Below are 24,125 nucleotides of genomic sequence, written 5' to 3'. Positions count from 1 at the left end.
AGTCATGTGTGTACAAGGAGTACAAGAGTGGGCTGAGAACACAGCCCTGAGGGGCTCCAGTGTTGAGGGTCAGTGATGAGGAGATGTTACTGCCCATTCTAACCACTTGGCGTCTGTTTGACAGGAAGTCCAGGATCCAGCTGCACAGCAAGCTGTTTAAGCCCAGAGCCCGGAGTTTCACATCAAGCATAGAGGGCACTATGGTATTGAATGCTGAGCTGTAGTCTACAAACAGCATTCTCACATATGTGTTCCTTTTTTCCAGGTGGGAGAGAGCAGTGTATATTGTAGATGCAATAGCATCATCAGTGGAACGGTTGTTGCGGTATGCAAACTGCAATGGGTCCAGTGAGGGAGGTAAAACAGAGCAGATGTAATCTCTGACTAGTCTCTCAAAGCATTTGCTAATGATGGGGGTCAGAGCAACAGGACGCCAGTCATTTAAGCAGGTGATGTTGGATTGCTTCGGTACAGGTACAATGATGGACGTTTTGAAGCATGTGGGGACTACAGACAGGGAGAGGGACAAGTTGAAAATGTCCGTAAAAACACTAGCCAGTTGGTTCGCGCATTCTCTGATGACACGGCCCGGAATGCCGTCTGGACCCGCGGCTTTACGGATATTCACCCGTCGGAAGGATCGGGTTACATCCGCTACAGAGACGGAGAGTGTATTAACCTCTGTAGCTTCAGCCGCGAGAGCTCTCTCCGCGAGGGGGTTGTAAGTTCCCTCGAAACGAGCATAAAAAGTGTTTAGCTCATCCGGGAGAGAGGCAGCGGTGTTCACTGTGGAGTTTGTGTTCCCTTTGTAGTCCGTGATGATGTTAATTCCCTGCCACATGCTTCTAGAGTCGGTGGTGTTGAACTGTCTTTCAATCTTGTCCCTGAAATGGCGTTTTGCTACTCTGATAGTTTTTCGGAGGGTATAACTAGCTTGTTTATGCTCCTCCACAGTCCCGGAATTAAAAGCGAAGGTCCGCGCATTGAGTGCCGCACAAACTTCACTATTTATCCATGGTTTCTGGTTAGGGTAGATCCGTATTATTTTGGTTGGAACAACGTCCTCTACGCACTTCCTGATGAAACACGTTACGCTATCAGCGTAGACCTCGATGTTGTTATTAGAGGCCGACCGGAACATCTCCCAGTCCGCGTGATCAAAACAATCCTGTAGCATTGAGTCTGATTGGTCCGACCAACACTGGATCGTTCTGAGGGTGGGTGTTTCCTGTTTTAGTTTCTGCCTGTAAACGGGCAGAAGGAGAACGGAAGAATGGTCTGATTTGCCAAGTGGTGGGCGGGGGAGGGATTTGTAGCCATCCTGGAAAGGAGAGTAGCAATGATCCAAAATCCGGTCCCCTCGTGTGTTGAATTTTACGTGTTGGTGGTATTTTGGTGCTATTTTCTTGAAGTTGGCTTTGTTAAAGTCCCCAGACACAATGAACGCGGCCTCAGGGTGCGAGATTTCCTGCTCACTTATTCTCCCATACAGTTCCTTTAGTGCCCGGTCTGTGTCGGCTTGTGGGGGAATGTACACAGCTGTGATAATGACCGCTGTGAATTCCCTCGGTAGCCAGAATGGTCGACACAGAAGCATGAGAAATTCTAGGTCAGGAGAGCAGAAAGACTTGATAGAATGTACGTTCCTCTGATCACACCAAGATTTGTTGATCATAAAACATACACCACCACCTCTGCTTTTACCTGAGAGGTCTTTTGCTCTGTCCGCTCGATGCACGGAGAACCCCGCAGTTTCGATAGCCGAATCTGGAATCTCAGCAGACATCCACGTTTCTGTAAGGCAGATAATGCAACAGTCCCTCGTCTCACGTTGGAAAGAGATCCGCGCTCTCAGCTCGCAGAGCTTGTTGTCCAAAGACTGAACATTTGCCAGTAGAATACTGGGGAGCGGGGGTCGATTTGCGCGCCGTCTTACTCTGATGAGAACGCCGGCTCTTCTTCCCCTTCTCCGGCTGCGTTTCCGCGGCCGAGCTGCCCAGACAAAGGGCTCCGCTGCCGTGTTTGTAAACAGCGGGTCGTCTTTGAAGAATATAAAGTCCGGTTTTCGGTGTGCGATTGCCGAACCAATGTCCAAAAGTGTTTGTCTGTCATACACAATAAAGCAGACAACATCCAAGACGAAAAACATAAGAAATGTAAACAAAACAAACAAAAGACTACTATGTTGTGTCGGAGCTCGCAACGCAGCAGCCATACTCGGCGCCATCTTGATATGCATGATCCGCTCATAGCAGTTTCTAGCAGTTTCACATTAGGTTATTTAACTTAGACTGACCTTTATATGCTGATGCCATTATGTCTCTCGCAGTTAGTGCTTGTCGTTCACAGTCCCTCTGTGTTTGTGTGTGTGAGCCGGACCCAGGAAGTGTCTCTACACTGTCTCATACTGTAAAAAGAAAAAAATATGGCAGTGTCACACATTGGCTGCATTTCGACACCTAAAGACAAAGATCTTGCAGAACTACTGTATGTTTTGGGCCGTGACCTGTTTACTCTGTCTTATAGTGCTTTGTCATATTAGTCATGGCAAGTACTCAAATGAATAGGTTTAAAAATGTAAAAATAAGTTAATTCAGTTTTAAAGGTTAAGTATCAGACCATACAAATGTGGGGGTAACAAGCCAAATCTAGAAAAACTTTTAAAGAAAAGAAACAAAATAATTGTAATGTTTGTTGCTTGTGTCTAACTCTGCAAAATACTATAAAACTTCAGAGATGAGATTTATTTTTCTTCTTTTAAAAGAATAACGTCTTCCAAATCTACTCTTTAATATGTGTTATATGGCAGTATTTTATGTTTATGAATATTTTAAAATAAAATAACATGAATATAGCTGATGTTTGCAAGTTTGCAATGATGTTTGCAATGAATCAATATTGTAATGCACCTGTATGAGCTCCAGCCATTTTTCTGTGAAGTTTGTCATTTGGATTTCTACATCTTTTGCAATCTTCTTTCTTGGGCTACTTTTCACAAGTAAGATTTAACATTACTGTACTGTTGGTTGTATTTTGTGAATAGAATATTACCAGAGAGTTGAGAAGGAGCAAGGATCTTTGATATTACTGTACTGAAATCGTAGCCTGCTAGCTAGGCTAAGTTTACTGCATACCGGTGTTCACCCGGCTATGAACTTGATAAATCATATTCCATAACACTGACTTAGATCACAACTGACACAAGAATGCTATTGTAGAAATAAAACAAATATTACTGGTATAACATTGGCCAGTGAATTTTACACAAGTGGCACAGACTGTATTATCAGTGTTGGGCAGTCGCTACTTGTAGCTTAGCTAGTAACTTAGTATTTTGGTGGTAGCTTCACTATTTCCTGAATCAAGTAACTTTTCAGTAGCTTAACTCCTTTATTAATCAAGTAGCTTGGCCACACAAGCTACACTTTTCTTGTCATGCGAAATTAGCGCAACTTAAAGTAGCTTCCTATGAAGTGAACTAGCCGCCTACTGCTGTGTTTGTGTTACTTAGCTTGCTACATTTGACTGGATGGTAGCTTTAGTGAAGCTTTATTCATGGCAGAGTAACTTTCTTCTTACTATGACAGTCTTGAATCTGCTAGTGAATAGTCTCACATGACTCTACACTGCCACCTACTGCTCTGGTGTGAACAGAGACACATATTTGTGTGTCTATTAGTTGCCTTCTAATGAATACACAGTATATGTATTTGTGGTGTGTATGTTTGCATGACTGTAGCTCTTGTGTGTGTGTGTGTGTGTGTGTGGGCGCTTGCATAAGTGCTTGCCGTATTTCTGTGTGTGTTCACATTATGATGAGATTATGTTGTCCGTCGCTCAGATGCTGATTTACTCCCACATGTGAGAACAAAGAGAGTGTTTCTACACACACAGATGAAAGTTTGACAACATCAGCTCGACACACAGACGCTCCTCACACACTGTAAGTACTGAAGATTTTCACTTCATCTGCTGAAATCATTCTAAATCATTTAGTAGAATTATACTTCTGAGTTGTTTTTGTAATTATGTTGTTTTAGTAACGGAGTTCATACAGAATTCTTATGAAGAGATTTTAGTAACATGAACTGACAAACTAACAAAGTTAATGTTAAGTTCAGCATTTACTAATGCACTATTAAAATCAATCGCTGTATCTGGTAATATTGTTTAATGGAGCTGAGCTAACATGAACAAACAATGAACGGTTGTGTGAATGTTAGCAAACATTAATAAATAATGTTGCAAATGTGCTGCTCGTTGTTAGTTAATGCATTAACTAAAATTAACTAATGGAACCTAATTGTACCAAAGTATTACAGAGATTAGTAGCAGTTTCTCTACTTAACCGATAGTCATAGTGAAATTAATGTAGTTATGTATGTAGTTAATAATAATTATGCAAACATGAATAAAGCATAATTTAATTCCATCTATAAAAAGATTATATTTGTTTAAATGAAAATATTTTAAACAGTAGCAGTGTTAGATTATTTTACTAAAGTTGTTGTTTACTAAATTGTTGTAAAACTTAGTTATTGACTTAGTACAGTTTAAAATGCTTTTTTTAAATTAAGTGAGTTTAAGTTAAAAGCTTTATTTTAAGTTTATCCATCTCTTTGTAGATCATTACATTAAATATAAAAATATGCATTATGTAAGTGGTACTCGACCTGCTTCTAGTGGGATTCGAACCCGGGTCTCCGGCGTGGGAGGCGTATGCGCTAACAAGGACGCTTAAAAAAAGCTACTAGTGTCAGACTCTGTCCCAAATGGCACACTTCATATGTACTTTCAGTCTTGTGGACTTACAATGGCTCCCGTGTGCACGTGTCCTTTAAGACCGTGAGACCGTAGGGTGTCACATTTGTCATTTTAGGTTTCAGAAGGGTGTCCGCGAGCGCCCCCTTTGCAGTCGATGCTCACTTTTGGCGAGCCGGCACTGGAGCGAGCTCCACAGCAGACTTCTACCTGACAGTCAAAAGAGGCGTTACGTCACGAAAGTGCGGACTCGTAGGAAGACCACTAGTGTTTAGGGTGCTGTTTGGGACAGGGCCTCAGTCACGCCTCTCTAGGCCAGGGGAGTGAGGTTTACACGCACATCCAAATGTAACCGGTCCTACTCAACCCCTAGCGGGATTCGAACGGGCGTGTCCGGCGTGGGAGGCGGGCGCAAATTCGGAAAGTAGCCTATTATAAATAAATGTTAAATATTTGTGTTTCTGAAATGAAAACTATCAATGTCTTATTCACGTTATAATTGATTTGTTATTTTTATATTTCTATATATTTTTAAGGGCTATTTTCCAAACCTAATGAATATATACACACACACACACACGGAAACATTTTCTTTGAAATAAATATCCTGTATTTTAAACTCCATTGTCTTTTGCAGACTGAATCAATCATTCGTCATGGCGAACACGAGTCTTCAGGTGATGGGTCTGGTGCTGGGCATCGCAGGCTGGGGTTTCGGGGTTCTGGTCTGCGCCGCCCCCTGGTGGCGTGTGTCTGCGTTCGTGGGGGGCGAGCTGGTGGTGTCGCAGGTGCTGTCGGAGGGGCTGTGGATGACGTGTCTGTCGGAGCGGGGCCGTCTGCAGTGTAAAGCCTACGACTCGGGCCTCGCGCTCACAGCCTCCGTCCAGATGTGCCGCGGCCTGTGCGTGTTGTCGCTGTTCCTGTGTCTGCTAGCGGTCCCGCTCAGCGTAACCGGGCTGAAGTGCACTCGTTGCCTCGGCGACGCTCACGAATCCAAGGCTCGGATGGCGCAGGTCGGCGCGGTGCTTTTCCTCCTAGCTGCGTTTTTCTACCTAGTGCCGGTGGCTTGGACCGTGTACGTCGTGATTCGGGATTTCTACGACCCGAGTGTCGCCGCGCCGCTCAAACGTGAACTCGGATCGGCGCTCTACCTGGGATGGGGCGTGACCGCGCTGATGCTGGTGGGCGGGGCTGTGCTATATTTAGGCTCCGCCTCCCCTGGAGCTCCAGCTATTCCTGTTTTTGGACGAAGAGGAAAAGCGAACCCTCCCTCCACGGCAGAGAGCAAACCGGAGAAAGTCTTTGTGTAAAAGGAAAAAGAATCAACCTGGAAAAAGTGGTCACATACAAGGTTTAATCTTCAGAAATGTACGCACTGTCATGTCATTCAAAACTGTACGCGGTTATTGTTTTCCGTGGACCACAAATGGAGAGTTTTGCATCAAATTTATGCAGCTCCTTTGATTTAACTCTTTACTATCCATTCTCATGGATTCCTAATTTTCAATGTATTTATTTTTTTCTACTTTTGTGTGCTAGAAAGAAATAACACATGGGTTTGGAAATCTGACTCTGTCCTTCAAAGACTGAATTTGGGTACATTTACAATTCATAAAGCCTTTTATTTTGATTTCTAATGAATCTTTTATAGGAGGTCAATTGAAGCTCTGTAATTAGTTTACTCTTTTTTTTTTGTTGTTGCTGTTGTTGCATAACAATCTCACATATTGTTTTTGTTTGTCTTCTTTCCAATGCTCAGTATAATTAATGATTATATCTGATGTGATTTATTTATTGATGTGTTACTGTGCATTATTTGTCTAATAAACCTAATGTAATAATATAGACTGACTATGTGCACATGTACATGTTGATGTGTGTTGACAACATGCGTTGGCAGAAAATCACACAACACAATAGCAGAATACAGCACAGGGACAATAAACAGAGTGTCCACTGTGAGTCCGATGATGTCATCACAGTGGAATATGAGCTCGTGTTCCATAGAACTCCTTCAGAATCAGCCGTCACGAGAGGAGGAGGAATTCAGAAACATCAACACATCAGAGACACCAGGAAAGAGTGAAGGGTCTGTTAGTTCTGAACTGGGTTCATTTCAAGAGTTCTGAGTTCCTTGGTGGTTTAAGCGGGAACATTATTGATAAGGAAGGATTTATAGGCCCACTGAAGTGTCTTGAAACGTGCAGCATTATTTAGTGTGTTGACGTAATTTCCCCTGAAACAGAAAGAAGGGGTGAGACATATTGAGCAGCTCCTCCCTTTTTTAAATTAGCCAGTAGCGTTTAGTTTATATCACAGCTCAACCAGGGCTGTTGAGCTCAGTAAAGTCGCAGTTTCCTCCTAACCGTTTCTCCTCCTAATTTCATCCATATCACTTTAAAATACAACAATCTGTGTTGAATTCAAATGGATCCGATGTTTTCTGGTCCACGGTGACTCGCTCATAGAATCCGCTCTGTGTATCGTGTCTCTGGATCGGAGCTGCGGAGGTTCACGTGACACTAACATGAAAACAGACTTCATTTGCCCCAGTGGAAAGCATATTTACACTGTCTGAATCGTTCCCTATCCCCTATATAGTGCATTATGTGCCATTCAATAGTAAATGTGTGAACAACTGACTGATTTTAGCTACAGCTTCTGCATTCATTTATAGTGTAGGGGGCGGGGCTTCAGATTCTGGAGAGCGTTTGATTGGACAGAAAATTTGATGAGAAGCTGAAGTGCAGAGTGATATCATCAAAATCACTGATCCCTATTGGCGGAAGTGAGAGACATGGCGGAAGTTTTAAATACTTATATCTACTAAATACGAATTGTGTCATTGTTTTGGAGCAAACTAGCTTATAGATAACTATAGAAGCTTGTTTCCACCACAGAATAAAACATTTTAAAAGATAATTGTGACTTTTTATCTCACAATTGTGAGTTTACATATTTTTTTCTCAGAATTTCGAGCTATAAAGTCAGTATTGCCTGTAATTACGTGATATAAAGTTGCAATTGCATGATATAAAGTTAGAATTGCGAAATATAAACTTGTAGTTGTGACTTTATATCATGCAATTCTGACTTTATATCTCCCAATTGTGTGTTAATATCAGAATTGCAAGAAATAAACATGCAATTCTGAGAAAAAAAAAAAAGTCTGAATTGTGAGATAAAAAGTTACAATTACCTTTTTATTTTATTTTTTATTCTGTGGCAGAAACAAGCTTAGATAACCGTAGATAACAGTAAGAGTAACATACTAAAAGCCAAAAAACTTCCATTTTGATTTCATGGGGACTTTAAGCATGAGTGTTTCAGCCACAGTAACTGAAGTACTGCAAATGTCCACAAGATGACAGTCAAGCGCAATATCCCATAGTACCAATCTACTTTTCCACTGATTTTTATTTAAACAGAAACAAGCTTCTATTATTTTTTCTATTCAGCATTTCTTCTCAGTTTCTCGTTGTCTTTGATTTAGATTTTACGTTAATTATGACACAAGCACAAAAAGAGTATAAAGGTCTCAGTTAAATATTAATAATTATATTTAATTATTGACTAGTTTATGGATATGTCATATATTTTGTGCATGGTTTTGCCACCTGAAAAGCAAAGATCGGGGTTCTGATGGCAACAAATCCCTTAAGCAAATAATAATGATAATAATAAAGAAATGTTTTCTTCATGGAACTGGCAGCTGATAAAGAGACTTTAGATTGTCAGGTTAACTTTTCAATGTTAAAGTACTTGATTTTTAGACAGACGATAAATATTATATGGTAATAGGCCTACATTATAAATTGACATTTTATAGAGAGATAGTCATTCATTCAGTCAGCCATGTCTCCAGAGCAAACGTTTATTGTTTTTTGTTGTTTCACATAACAGTCTCACATATCGCTTGTGTTAGTCTATTTTCCAATGCTCTGTATAATTAATGATTATATATTTATTAATTGATGTTTATTGATGAATTTATACCTGATTTTTTAGACAGACGATTGATATTAGCCTATAGGCCTACATAATAAATGGACATTTTATAGAGATACAGTCATTCATTCAGTCAGTCAGCCAGCCATGTCTCCAGAACAAACGTTTACTGGCACACTAAACATTTTACACAACAGTATTGCAACTCCATTGTGCCAATGCAGTGGCTCCACTCCTACTCTAGAAGTTGCGTGTGAATGAGGAAGGGCCTCGTCTTAAAGTGACAGTGCAGTAACTCAGCGCGCTCCCGAGTCCCTAACGTCCTCTCAGCGGCTACTGTCCCTTTAAGAGTCCAGCCCTCGTTCTCAATGAACACCGAACACTCGGATGGATGTTTTTTTTTCTCTCTCTCTCTCTCTTTTTTGTGCGTTTGTAATGTGTGTGCGCCAGTAGGAGGATCTGGCGCACCGGGAGGCCGTTCCAGATTCCTCGCGAGCAATTGGCTGCTCGTGAACTTTGCGACGCTTTGTTTGTCCGCGCGCACCGGTCACGCACGCCACGCACTCGGCATGTCTCGAGCACATCGGAAACATCACCGTTCCGTTCTTGACCTCGCGGAAGATTAGCGAGATCATCCACGCACGCAGCAACGCGCAGCACCGGACGCGTCGCTCGCAACCAGCACGAGAGAAGAGAAGTTAACGGGGACCGGAGAGATGATGGCGGAGAAACGCATGTCGCGCTGGTATTTCGGTGGGATCGCGTCGTGTGGAGCCGCTTGCTGCACGCACCCGCTGGACCTGATCAAGGTGAGTGTGTGTGTGTGTGTGTGTGTGTGTGGATGGTTAGTTAAGGTGGAATGACAGATAATCGGTCTAATCTTCATCCCCAGAGGAAGACAACATCCGCTCGAGCACATGACTTGTGTGTGTCTTTGAAGAGAAAACTGTGCATAGTTCCTCATTTTGATAATTGATATTTAAACATATTTATAGCCCGAAAATATCAGCCGGACTGATAACACAAATCTGAAAATATTTGGCTATTTTAACACTATTATCATAATTCTGCTAGTCTGTTCTAAAATCAATTTACTGAATGTTTACCGTCAGATAAATCAGACAATATTTGGTCATTGTAAATAAGTTTGTGTGTTCCAGAATCTAACTTACCAACACACACTTGTCAAATTGCAATGCATGTTTGTTTAGTTTATATCTGATAATTTGGATAATCTTTGGCCATTTTAACACTATGGACACAATATAGGCTGCTTGTAGTTTTTCAGATCCAATATTTGCCAACATAATTTACCAAATATCATCAGATAATATTTGGTCACTCTCTCAGTATAATGCAGTATGTTGTCCCAAAATCTACTGACAGCCTTGTTACATTCTAATGAATATTTCACGACTGTAATATTTGGCCATTTTAACAACTTGTCGAATTGTAACAAACATTTTACATCCAATAAATCGCATATTTGTCCATTTTTATCAACATATGCTTATTTATTGCAAAATCTATGGAAAACCTTGTGAAGATGTTACCTCTGATAAATCGGTTAATATTTGACCATTTGAACAATATCAACATAATAATCCTTGAAATAATTTTGTCTTTCCCAAATCTACTGACAACCGTGTCAAATTATGATATACATTATCAATCTAATTTTCAATCTAAAACTTTTTTTTATTTTTTTATCAAAGCAATTTTGTACATATTTAAATTTAAGGTTAAATGAAAAGCATTTAAATGCATTATATAAATATAGTGAATAAATTCATCCTGCACTTTAGATGTTTAAATCATTGACAGGCAGATGTCAATAGTCTGAGGTCTGATTTGGGATCAGTTTATTGTCCTCATGTGATGTCATGTGTGACTAAACCAGAAGAATGTGTGTGTGTGTGTGTGTGTGTGTGTGTGATCACATTATAACCGGGCGGATGTCAGTCCGGCTCCCAAAAACGTCCTGAAACTGTTGAAGGGCGTTTAATTACGGTGTTGTTGTTCACAGACCTTCACGCTCGAGTTTCTCCGTTGTTCTTGTAATGGATGCGAGGCTTATAATAGAGTTGGATGTGTGTGTTAATTGTTTTCCAGAACTGTACTGAAGTATTTCACACACACACACACACACACACACAGTGGGAATGAAAGGCTGTAAATGTTCTGCATGCTGTACTTTTATATTAAAGGCCAGTGGTATTTTAGGATCAGCTCTCGCTGCTTTATGGGACAGGAAGTGTTCATTCACTATCAACGTGTGTGTGTGTGTGTGGGTGTTCATGCATGCTTTTGTCCAGATTCGCACACGTGTGAGATCGGCACATGTCTGCCATCTGTGTGTGTCCAGTTGAGTCCGGTTTGCTGGACTTTGACTATCTAGTCTTGCTTTGACCTTCAGTGTGTGTGTGTCTGCTCCATGAGACTGTAGTTTTACTGTGTGTTTCCCCCTCAGTTTCACAGAGGAAAGTATCAGGTGGCCGGAAAGCACCGGCAATGAATGAAACACGAATGAATTAATTCAAAGAAGGAGAACGAGTTTATTGAGTTTATTTATTGAGCAATCCGTCGTTTCTCAGTCTCAGATCTTCTGAGTTCTCTCGTGTGTTTGAGAAGATAACAGGCTGAATGATCTCAGATTGTCTGCTCTTCACTAAAACCAAACAAAAGCCACAGATAAGTGCCCTTCAACCACACACACACGCTCACACACACTGGCTGAAGTTAAAAACAGCGTGTTGTGAGTTCAGAAGTGGTGCTTGACCCGGTTACCCTTCAGACAACTGTGTGTTTAAAGAGAGATGGCGTGAGTCCAATCTGAGCGTGACCTTTTGACCTTTATAAATCATCTGCAAGCTTTCGCTTGTTAACATTAGTAAACTACATTAGTGAACACGAACTAACAATGAAAAACATTTATTGGCATTTACTAGTAAATCATTCAAATCAGAAGTTGTATCTGATAATATTATTTAACGGACCATAGCTGACATTACAGATACAGTTGTATTTTTATGAACTGATATTAATAAAATATTGATAAATACAATGACACATGAGTTGCTCTTTGTTAATGTTAGTATTGCATTAATGTGAACTAATGGAATCGTGTTATAAAGTTTTACCAATGGTCTGCGAGTAAACAGGTAAAAACAGGTTGATACAAGTTGCAAACATATTTCTGTAAATATTCTTCTTGATATTGTAATATTTCCCCTCTATATTCTGCACACGTTATCTTCTGTTTATCGCTGACCTGTAAAACTCCTGTTCTCTCTCTTTAGAGTTACAGTTGCATTATTAAACTGCATACAATAACAAAGAACATCTTTGAACAGAATGAAATGATGTTGTTGTTGTTGTTGGCCACTATTCAAACCGTGTGTGTGTGTGTGTGTGTGTGTGTGTGTGTGTGTGTGTGTGTGTGTGTGTGTGTGTGTGTGTGAGAGGTTTTGTTGTAACCTGTTGCGTGCTGTGCAGGTATTTATGTAATGCTTGAATGAGAAAATTGTTGTACATTTTACACACTTGAGCTCAACATAGTATAACAGGAACTCTCTGTCTATTTGGATAGATAATATTTACTACACGTGTGTATATATATATATATACACGTGTAGTAAATATTATATATATATAAAATATATATATATATATATATACATTTTCCTAAAAATTACATACTTTTATTCACCGCCAGGATACATTAAATTGACCAAAAGTGACAAATACATTTATAATGTTACAAAAGATTCTATTTGAAATAAATGCTGTTCTTTTGAACTTTCTATTCATTAAACAATCCTGAAAAATAAAAAGCGTCACAGTTTCCACAAAAATATGAAGCAGCTTAACTGATTTCAACACTGATAATAATCAGGATGTTTCTTGATCATCAAATCATCATATTCTTATGATTTCTGAAGGATCATGTGACTCTGAAGACTGGAGTAATGATGCTGAAGATTCAGCTTTGATCACAGGAATAAAATACACTTAACTATATATTCACATAGAAAACTGCTGTTCAGAGTGCAGTAATATTTCACAATATTACTGTTTTTAATGTATTTTTGATAACAGAAGAGAAAAACATACATAAAACACACACACATACACACACACATACATATATCACTCAACTGACTCATTTATATAGGCCGTAATGTTAAACCAGACACAAAATGTGTTTAACACTTAAATTTAGCAGACGCTTTTATCCAAAGCTACTTACATTGCGTTTCAAGGTACACATTTAACATTGTTATCAGTTCTTGCTTTCCCTGGGAATCGAACCCATGACCTTGGCGTTGCAAGCGCCAACACTCTACTCACTTTACTGTTTCATTTTGTATCGTATTTTGTATCCGTTTCAGACTCATGTGAAGGAAAATGCTGTTTGTTGTTGTTTTTTTGTGGTGCTGGTGATGTTGATTGTGATGATGATGATGATGATGATGATGTTGAACAGGTGCACCTGCAGACGCAGCAGGAGGTGAAGATGAGGATGGTTGGCATGGCGATGCACGTGGTGAAGAGCGACGGTGTGCTGGCGCTCTACAACGGCCTCAGCGCTTCCCTCTGCAGACAGGTCAGATCCCGATCCCATTCATATCCGGCGGGGGGAATTCTGGGAAAATGAACACTGATAACGCCTGAGACACGAAATATGTCACCAGCCACTTTCACACAGACAGCCTTTGCCTTGAATTTAATGTGTGTTTTTTTTCCGTTAGAGAGAGAGAGAGGAAGGTCATGTGATCAGGATATACAGCGGTGTGTGAGCTTTAGACACTGATGTAAAACTCAAAGAGTTTGAGTGGTGAAGAAGCGGACACAAATGAATTCACTTCGTTTATTTACTGAAAATCTTCTTGGTTTGCCAGTGTTTTGGAAAAGATGCAGATGACAAAACGAAACTGAGTTATGAACGTTCACCGTGATAATACAGAAGAACGATAGTGAGGACGTCATCTTTATCAACAGAACTGATCTACTGAACGGCAGAGTTATGAACGTTCACCATGACAGTGCAGAAAGCCTGAACAAGGGTGAGGAAGTCGAGCTTTCAAATAAACGACATGCAATACTCACCAGAATGACATATTCACTAACACATTTTGCCCCACATTTTTTTCAAAGGAATAATAACTGTATTTCAGATGCAGATCTGGCAAAATGATATCAGAGTTTCATGGTGTTTCAGTGCTGCGCGTGAATGATAACAATAGCTATAAAACAAAACAGTAGGTGTAAAACTCATTAGGTGAGAAACATTAGTCCAGTGACTTAACTGTGTGAAAGTGGCCATTATGAAGCGTTGGATTACACATGTTTTCATATAGTATGTTTCCCATCTGTGATCCTGCAGAGAAGCAGTTCATGTTCCCGGTCTGTGTTTATTCATGAAACTCAGGATCTTCAGTTTAAAGTGTGAAATCTCTCATGGTTAAGTGTGAGATTAAGTGTGTGTTATGTGTAAAGGCTAAACCTCTCTAACACAGATGATGATGATGATGATGAACTGAACGTGTGTCTCTCCGCAGATGTCGTATTCTCTCACGCGGTTCGCCATCTATGAGACGGTGCGAGACATGATGGGCAGCGGCAGTCAGGGACCCATGCCTTTCTACCAGAAAGTCCTGCTGGGCGCGTTTGGAGGTGAACACACACACCAGCACACAATCACACACCAGCGATCACCTTATGATAATTAGATTTAGAGCAAGTACCTAAAGCTTTATTTATGTAGCAACTTTTACAAAGTGCTTTACAGAAGAGAAGTACATTCACAGAAAAGAAAAAAAGAAAAGAAAAAGCTTTTTATTTTGGTACAGCCAACAAATTACCACTGGATGTATTTTTATTCTAGAGAGAGAGAGATACATAAACATGAACGGGTATTTAGACATCATCTTGTGTTTATGTGCCCGTTCATGTGCCCGGCAAGTATTCTCTTGGTTAGCCTATGTCATAAGTGAACAGTTGAGAACGAGTTTATTCGGTCTTAAAGTGACAGCACACACCTAATAATCCTGCTGTTGTCCGTGTCATTAATGTTAATAAAACAACAAATACAGCTTTAACAAATATAAAAATGATTAATTTCTTCATGAACACATATTACATTGTGTTATTTTTACATTTAGGCTTAATTATTAATTTCTGTCCCTCAATACTACCGTTAGACTTTAGTATTCATCTCTGCTTGTAATTTGTTTTATTACTGATTTGTTTTATTACTTATTTTATTACTGACTGTTCACTTGTCTTTAATAATGTGTGAACTTTATCAGTTAGGCTAGTGGTTTTTGATGTGGTATCGAAGAACTTCAAGTGAGCTTTAAGTAATAAATGAAAAGTGAACAGGAAAAGTAAGAGGATCTTGAGTTCAGTTGTGAATGATACAGCCAGCCAGTGAAGGGATCTGAGCGTTGTAAGTCATGTGATCTCTAGTTTTAGAGCGAGTTCGCATTCGTGCAGCTGCGGTCTGAACTCTTTTCAGTGTTTAATAGAGAGAGCTCTTTGGCAACCCAGCGAAAACACTATTGCAGTCATCCAGTCTAGACGTAACAAATGCATGAACGAGTTTCTCACTGTCAGAGGGGGAGAGAAAGTCACGTACTGTGGAGAGGTTTCTGAGGTGATAATATGCTGTTTGTGAAAACTGAGGTCATGTCAATCACGATTCCCAAGTTCCTGACCTGATTACTGGCTGTTAGTGATAACAAGTCAAGATATGGAGCAATAGATGTTCGCCGCGCGTCATTACCGATAACAAGTACCTCTGTCTTATCTGTGTTTAGCTGTAGAAAGCTCTGAGACATCAACAATGTTATGCTCTCTAATCTATGCAGGACAGTACGGTGAAAATTGAATTGTTGGAATCTGGTGCAAGTGAAAGATAGAAGTTGAGTGTCATCTGCATACTGGTGAAATTAAATATGGCATTTAATGAGCCTATTAAGCATGTATTGGTTAGATATTAGAGGAAGGAAACTCAGAGGTGAAGACCGGGAGAGTCGGTTGTATGTACTTCGGCTGGATTCTTCATTAAGAAGAACACGAGCTGTTTGGCATCGAGTCTAACGAAGGCAGTGTACATTGTAGCTTATATAGATTTTAGGAGGCAGTGCTTAGAAATGGAGGATAATAACCTGACTGACGACCTCAACCTTCATCCTTCCCTCGCACTTTGTAACACATCTTTCCCTCGTGGGTCAAAATGACCCGAAGCCCTAAAATTATACTTGTTTTTTTTTTTTTACCTTTAAATTACTAGATTGAATCTATTGAAATAAATAGTAATTTAAGCACATTCCTCACATTTGTTCAACTTCAATTTAAAATAACTCACAATTTCAAGCATAACCCTTTTAATTCAGCTCAAGATAATCTTACATTGGGTGTCTTTGCCGATCTCTTGTGGGGAAAACAATATATAACATGATATTTCATGACTCTAGTCATATAGCTCTATGTGGATCAAATGAGCTTTTCCGCTGGGTCCTAAAGTCAGTTTTGTCTTCAGTTTGCATTTAGATACGCATGTAGACATTATACAATAATTTTTCATTTGAATTTTGAGCATTTTTAGGTTTTTCTATGTGTACTGAAGCATTCCTCGCATCCCATTCATTCCTAAGGGGGTCGAATTGAACCCGCAAGGGAAGGATTTGTTACTTTTTTTACAATTTCAACCACAAAACTCCTCGAATCCATAAAAAAAGAAAAATGTGGGTATTCATGGTTCAAGTGCAAAAAAGTCCTAGGGTCTTGGACCCCTCTGATGAACACTTTAAAAGTTCAAAATGAGGAAAGGATGTAAATGAAGTATCCAGGTATAGGAGCCCGCCCCAGACTCTAGACTTAGTGTCACCAGTCCTAATACAATAATCATAACTATACAAAGAACTAAGAGCCATTAAAGACAAAGGGTGAGAGTTTCAGTTATCTGACTCATTTGACTTACAATAAAGAGAACAGGACTGGCAGGAACCGCTTGATAAAGTCTTTGCTTAACCGAATCAGTCATCTGATGTCGTCATCTTAACCTTAAATGCTAAATACAGTGTACTTCCCCATAGTTTTTTATGTGATGTTCTGTAAGGATGTAAGATCAACAGATCTTAAACAGATTCTTAAATCTGTAATTCCACAAGGACCCAACATTGAGCCTTGAGGAACACCACAAGAAATGACGTAACGCCTGTAGGTGTAACACAGTTTTCCCTGTTGCTTAAGTAGGATCTGAGACCGGACCTGATAGACAGACCCAGATCTGAAGTCGGTCGAGTAGAATCACATGATCAACGGTGTCAAAAGCAGCACTCAGATCTAAAAGAACAAGGAGTGCCAAGTTTCCTGAGTCCCAAATAACGTTCAGATCGTTTAAAACCCTAATCAAGGCTGTTTCTGTGCTTCGCCCGAAAGCCAGACTGAAATATCTCTCTAAGTTTATTGGTGTTGAGAGTTATTAATCTGTATGGACAATATCTTGTCAGTTGTTTTGCCTTGACATGTTGATTAGAGACTGGTTTGTAGTTCCTGAGCACAGAAGAATCAAGGGTGTTTTTCTTCGGCAGGCCCTAACAATTGCAGTTTTACAGATTTATGGGAAAGGTTGTTGCTGAAGGGACTGAATAATGATATTCAGGAGGTCGTAATAAGAAGTTCATAACAGTTTTGAGAAATTTAGTGGGTTGATAGAGCGTAATTACAGCAATTGAAAGTGTGGTAAATGTGGAAGAGACCCATCGTGTTTATCGCTCGTAATTCACTTATGAATCTACTTGAGCTTACATGCAAATTTTATAAATGCATACATAAGTGTTATTTTAGTATAGGTCATTTACTATTATAGTTTTTATTAAATATGAACTCATTTTGCTCAAAATGTTGTAATTTTGTTTTGTTTTTGTAACTTTTTGTTAGTTTCAGTGTGTATATTCGACCGAGATATATATATATATATATATATATTATGAAGTATATTTTGTATATTAGTTTTTATTTCAGTTTTATTTATTTTTATATTTTCATTTGAAAGTTTGTCTTTTTTGTGTTTTTTTTTTATTTATTATTTTTTATTAGTTTTTGCTGATATATAATTTTTTTTAACTAATAAAAATGACAAAAATACAAAATTTAAATAAGTTTTATGTTGTTTTTTTTACATATTTTATTTTCTAGTTAACTTTTATTTCATTTCAAGTAACGAAAATATTTATTTTTAGTTAACGATAATAACCCTGACGCATATATAAATCAAAATATATTGCGATATCCTCTCACAGTCTGTGTTTCTCTGCAGGATTCACCGGCGGCTTCATCGGGACTCCAGCAGACATGGTGAACGTTCGGTGTGTATTGTGAGCTTTGTGTTACTGATGTGTTTGTTTTTTAGCTCATCTGTGTGTCTTCTGGTGATGATTTCATGTTGTTTATGTCTTCAGAATGCAGAACGATATGAAGCTTCCTGCAGAGCAGAGGAGAAAGTGAGTGTGTCTCCATCTAAAAACAGTCTTTACACTCCAGACAGTCATGATGTGATTGACCTGAATCATTTGTGTGTGTGTCGCAGCTATAAACACGCGCTGGACGGACTCTTCAGGGTCTGGCGGGAAGGTAAAGCACACTTCTGGATCTCTGGCTGTCATTAACCTCTGTACATGTGTGAATGTCTCTCTCTAAACATGCTTTTCTCTCAGAGGGAACCAGGAAGCTGTTCTCAGGAGCCACTATGGCTTCCAGCAGAGGAGCTCTCGTCACTGTCGGACAGGTGAGGAAGCAGTGCATGATGGGAGTATATCAAATATCTGTTATTGATTGTCCTTAAAACATGTAGAATTGAGAGTTACCCCAAAATAAGTGCTTAAAGAGTATAAAGTCTATCAGGGGCTGGTTTTATTTCCACACAGATGGATACATAAATGCTTGAATGCACTGTGAACTGCATTGGATTAACCCTCATCCTTCCCTTGGGTCATTTTGACATGGAATATTTTTTTTTATTTTTTTATTTTTTTAACTGAGTGTTCATCAGAAAGGTCCAAGACCCCATGACTTTTGTCACACTTGAACCACAAATACAGAAATAAATCTAATGGATTCAAGGAGTTTTATGGTTGAAATTTAGACCTAAAAATGCTCAAAATTCAAAAATGATATTATAATGTCTACATGTTGTATCTGAATCAATACTGAAGTGACTGTAGGACCCAGGGGAAACAGCTCATTTGCTCCATATAGAGCTATAAGGCCATCTAGTGGCAAGAGTCATGATCATGTTATATTATTATTGTTCCACAAGAGGTCAGTAAAGACACCCGATGGAAGATATTTTGAGCTGAATTAAAACGTTTAGGAATGAAATTGTGAATTATTTTGAATGTAAGTTGAAAGAATGTGAGGAATGTGCTTAAATTACTATTTATTTATATTGATTCAATCTAGTAATTTAAAGGTAACATATAAAATAAGAAACAATCTCAAAAAATGAAATTTAATAAGCTTTCTGGATCAAAAAAAAATTAAAAAGTATAATTTTAGGGCTTCAGGTCATTTTGACCCACGAGGGGAGGATGAGGGCATGTACCTGTTTATGATGATGAAATGATGCTAACCGTGTGTGTGTGTGTGTGTGTGTGTGTGTGTGTGTGTCAGCTGGCATGTTACGATCAGGCCAAGCAGCTGGTGTTGGGCACAGGACTCATGGGAGACAACATACTCACACACTTCCTGTCCAGCTTCATCGCTGTGAGTACCGGAGCCTCTGATTTGGTCAATCATAGTATATTTTTGATAACTGATAGTTATTGGACAGTGTTGGTTATATTTAGCAGGAAGAGCTTTAGGGGTGTTGATGAACTATATACACACACAGTCAAACCAAAAATTATTCAGATACCAGATATCATTTTTGATATTTCTTTACTAGTGTGTGCAGGACACTATAGTTTATTTATGTAAGTGAGGAGAGCAAAATAAAGTAAACTGTGAAATATTATACCCAAATACTCTTCATATACTCTCCTCTTTGACCTGACCATGTTTTGCTGAAGTGTTTTTTCTTTAATTGATAATGTGACCTTTTCACACACAGACTGAACTAAATGAAGCATTGCTTGGTGATTGGTTGAGCTAAACTGGTGTTATATAATTGTGTAGTTAAATTTAACAGCTGACAGATATTCAACATAATTCATTTATGAGACAGTCTAACAGAAGGACGGACAAAACCAGAGAAATATCAGCTGATAACTTGTCATATTTTATTACCACTTTCTAAACCATAGCGAAAAAACTGTGATAATGTGAGAAATGTTGAATGTTGGTTTGACTGCACACACATACATGTTTCTGTCATGTCATGTTTCTCTCTTCAGGGAGGTTGTGCGACGTTCCTCTGCCAGCCGCTGGACGTCATAAAGACGAGATTAATGAACTCGAAAGGAGAATACAGAGTGAGTTTCCCCTCTCTCTCTCTCTCTCTGATCATAGTTTCATTATGTTTATCACTAATCAGTAATATTTGTTTGTGTATATTAGGGTGTGATGCACTGCCTGTCTGAAACCGCCAGACTGGGACCACTCGCCTTCTACAAGGTACAAGTTTTGCTTTATTTTTCTTAATTTCTCAAAATAACGTTTGTGATCATGCTACACTTTTCTAAATATCATAATCATTAGTTAACAAACAAGTATTCATTACATCAATGAGCTCATTATATCTGCATTAAATTATTACATTGTTTAAATTTATACATTTCGCGCTAACTGTGATTTTTGTATATGTACATTTCTGAAACGCATAACTTAGACAGTTTCCTCTGATAACAGACTGTGACGTGGACTCGTGTATTTGCTGTAAAGCTGCTGTGAAACGATGTGTATTGTGAAAAGAATTGAATCATTACTGATGGTTTTGTGAATCGTCTGACAGGGTTTAGTTCCGGCCGGGATCCGCCTGATTCCTCACACCGTCCTGACGTTCGTCTTTCTGGAGCAGCTGAAGAAATACTTCGGCATCCTGGTGATCAGCTGAACTTTGACCTCTTGACCTTTCCCCTTTGGCCTCCTCTTGAAGCTGCGCTCACTGCTGTATTCTTTCTGGACAGTCTCTCTCTTTTTCACACAACGCAGTCATGATAAACGTCACACGCCGAACGTAACGAAAGATGACTTCATCACTATCCGAGTGCCAAACCGGGACGACTGGACTCACTGAACTGGATCTTCTGGGATAAGACGACTGGACGCTCATCCTCATCTCTTCAGGGTGAGGTTTAGATCATAGATGTTATCTATCAGGATAGATATGTTTGTAGATTATGAATGAATGATGATTCCAATTATTATACTTTTTTTTAAATGCTGTTCATAAATACTCCTATTGCAGATAAAGGGATAATTCACCCAAACATAAACATTATCTCATCATTTACTCGCCTGGTGTTGTTCCAAACCTGCAGGATTAGGATCTCTTTTTGTTTTCTACATAATGTGTTCATGCAGCTCTTTTCCATTTAATAAATATGTATTGTATGGTGAGTAAATTATGACATTTTTGAGTGAACTATTCCTTTGACATAAAATGCACACACAAAACGGTCCATATTTACGGTTTTAAAGTTTGCATGAAATTTGTATGAATTATGTTTTAATGATGCAAATACTGTATTTTCAAAGATCTGTATTTGACACTGCACAGATATGTTGCTGAGTTTGATTGACAGATGTTAATTAGGGTCAGGGGTCACAGAAAACAATCAAGAGGACAGAAATAAACCAAGTTTTACTTTTATAACCAAAATGTGCAGCATCAGAGGACAAGAAAACAAGAAATGACTGACTGATGGGGATCCAATTTTTTTTTTTTTTGCAATGTGAAAGACAATTTGTCATTATATTTCCGTTCTGTTCATCTCTGTTTGTAATAATTCAACAATCGACACGCATCCTGCATCATTGTGACAGAAATGAGCCACTGTAATTCCTGCAAATGTGCTTGTAGTTTTTTGTGGTTCAATGTAATGGGGCATTTAGTGAATAAGTTGCACAAATTACTTATTATTACTAATTCATTTTCACGGTTTGGTCCTAAATTTCTAGATTTATCTTAGTGTTTTACTTGAACTAAGCATGTAACAACAGACGTTTACCTAACGTTTAAACTTAATATTTTAGATTAAGTTGGTAAACTACCATATTGGTAAATGCATACAGACAGATGATTTGACACTAAGAATGAAATCTGAACACTGGAGAAGCCTTGTTTACCCGTGACCAGCAGAGGGCGCTGTGTCATGTAGTAAATGTGTGTGTGTATGCGCTTGTGTGAAGTGTTAAAGGGATAGTTCACCCAAAAATGAAAATAAGCCCATGATTTACTCACCGTCAATCCATCCTAGGTGTAAATGACATTCTTCTTTCAGACGAATACGATCTGAGTTATATAAAAAATGGCTCTTCCAAGCTTTATAATGGCAGTAAATGGCTGTTTCTGTTTTGAAGTCTACAAAAGTGCATCTATCCATCATAAAAGATGCATTGATAGATGGATAGATGCACTTTGATGGACTTCAAAACATAAACATTATAAAGCTTGGAAGAGCCAGGACATTTTTTGTAGATCATATTCGTCTGAAAAAAGAATGTCATACACACCTAGGATGGATTGACGGTGAGTAAATCATGGGCTAATTTTCATTTTTGGGTGAACTCTCCCTTTAAGGGTTTGCAAGCGAGTTTGTGTTTACCTGGGTACGAAAAATGTTTGTCCACAAATTGAATTGTAATTTATGGTTTGGAAATTGAGGTGTTTGTTGCTTGAACAGAATGTAATTTAGCTGCTCCCTCTATCTCAACAAAATAAATAAAGTGTGAATATGCAAACTAAATGAGAGATGAAAATGGTCTAAACTGCAATTTTGTCAAACAAAAATGGAAATAAAAGTACTAACACCAGAAAAATGTGACAGGTTTTCTTTAGCATGGAATGATTTGTATATTTATATTGCTTGTATTTAACTCACACATATCAACAGATCTCTCAAAACATGTTTTTGTTCTGGTAATACAAGCAATGATCAGATGCAGAAGTGCATAAAAGTAAATGCCCTATTTTGTCTCATTACCTCGAAACGGGAAACTCATGAAAATATGCATACTTGTTACCAGGGCAACCAAATATCTCAGACACCAAATAGTGCAACGCTGACCAAAATGCGACCAATAAGGCGGCTACATGACATTTCCCTACTTCTGTAAAATAACCAATCGCTGTCAGTGAAACCCATAGTAAAGCCCTTGCAGTTTCACTTTAGTGTGTCGACAAGTGAAAAGGAGATTGATCTTAACACAGGTGAGAATTGAGTCTCCATTCATAATGTTCATAATGGTCATAATCTGTAGGCTATACTGTATGATGCTAGGTGATTTGTTCAATTTTGTTTATTATGTTGACAAGTTTTATGTTGGTGATTAGTGATTATAGGCCTGGACAGATCACAGCTTATCCACAGCCATAACACACATTTTAGCCAAACAAGCATTGGATGTTATTTAAATGTGAATAAAATAGTAAAAATGCAACAGTAACCTTTTTGGTTAGTCTTCTATATGGTGCTCAAGTCCACCTGGGAAGTCGTGTTTAAAACGTCAGGTGATTAACTACAACAAACAAAAAAAACATGTTTTTAAACTACTTAAGAACAAAGAATGTGCATCAGGTGTGTTTTTTTTTTTTTTTTTTTTTTACTTTTTTTTTTATTTATGAAGTCACTTTATCCTTACATAAGCTATACACTCACCTAAAGGATTATTAGGAACACCTGTTAAATTTCTCATTAATGCAATTATCTAATCAACCAATCACATGGCAGTTGCTTCAATGCATTTAGGGGTGTGGTCCTGGTCAAGACAATCTCCTGAACTCCAAACTGAATGTCAGAATGGGAAAGAAAGGTGATTTAAGCAATTTTGAGCGTGGCATGGTTGTTGGTGCCAGACGGGCCGGTCTGAGTATTTCACAATCTGCTCAGTTACTGGGATTTTCACGCACAACCATTTCTAGGGTTTACAAAGAATGGTGTGAAAAGGGACAAACATCCTCCAGAACAGCAGTCCTGTGGGCGAAAATGCCTTGTTGATGCTAGAGGTCAGAGGAGAATGGGCCGACTGATTCAAGCTAAAAGAAAAGCAACTTTAACTGAAATAACCACTCGTTACAACCGAGGTATGCAGCAAAACATTTGTGAAGCCACAACACGCACAACCTTGAGGCGGATGGGCTACAACAGCAGAAGACCCCACCGGGTACCACTCATCTCCACTACAAATAGGAAAAAGAGGCTACAATTTGCACGAGCTCACCAAAATTGGACAGTTGAAGACTGGAA

The 24,125-nt window shown here is 38.8% G+C and overlaps 2 protein-coding genes across 3 annotated transcripts in view; both read left to right on the top strand.

Moving 5' to 3' along the window:
• The first annotated feature begins 3,875 nt into the window (after positions 1–3,875).
• The window catches only part of cldn31 (claudin 31), a 239,388-nt gene continuing 219,138 nt past the window's right edge, over positions 3,876–24,125 (top strand). Inside the window, exons 1-2 of the mRNA XM_084398511.1 lie at positions 3,876–3,943; positions 5,399–6,952. Of these exons, the coding sequence (XP_084254637.1) occupies positions 5,418–6,071 (654 nt within the window). The 5' untranslated portion in view covers positions 3,876–3,943; positions 5,399–5,417 and the 3' untranslated portion in view covers positions 6,072–6,952. The remainder of the gene's footprint in view (positions 3,944–5,398; positions 6,953–24,125) is intronic.
• On the top strand, positions 9,065–22,605 carry slc25a10b (solute carrier family 25 member 10b). 2 transcript variants are annotated; one of them, XR_014626108.1, is made up of 12 exons: positions 9,073–9,518; positions 13,196–13,315; positions 14,271–14,385; positions 18,038–18,086; positions 18,180–18,221; positions 18,308–18,351; positions 18,435–18,505; positions 19,390–19,482; positions 20,112–20,189; positions 20,275–20,331; positions 20,669–21,276; positions 22,414–22,605. XR_014626108.1 is itself a non-coding variant. In XM_084398470.1 (11 exons), the coding sequence occupies exons 1-11, from the start codon at positions 9,426–9,428 to the stop codon at positions 20,768–20,770; spliced, it is 864 nt and encodes a 287-aa protein (XP_084254596.1). In that variant the 5' UTR covers positions 9,065–9,425; the 3' UTR covers positions 20,771–22,605. The 2 variants fall into 2 exon arrangements, 1 of the variants encoding a protein (XP_084254596.1); XM_084398470.1 differs by having other exon boundaries at positions 9,065–9,518; positions 20,669–22,605.

The sequence above is a fragment of the Rutilus rutilus genome (genome assembly GCF_951802725.1).
Source record: "Rutilus rutilus genome assembly, chromosome: 2".
Lineage (NCBI taxonomy): Eukaryota > Metazoa > Chordata > Actinopteri > Cypriniformes > Leuciscidae > Rutilus > Rutilus rutilus.
Note: the sequence above shows the minus strand (reverse complement) of the source record. Positions and strands in the feature narration are given on the sequence as shown.

Bases quoted from the DNA above. Each gene is read 5' to 3' on its own strand.
- slc25a10b (XM_084398470.1), top strand. From the start codon at position 9,426: ATGATGGCGGAGAAACGCATGTCGCGCTGGTATTTCGGTGGGATCGCG. The intron at 9,519-13,195 runs GTGAGTGTGTGT...GATGTTGAACAG, and splicing joins ACCCGCTGGACCTGATCAAG to GTGCACCTGCAGACGCAGCA. The intron at 18,087-18,179 runs GTGTGTATTGTG...TTATGTCTTCAG, and splicing joins GCAGACATGGTGAACGTTCG to AATGCAGAACGATATGAAGC.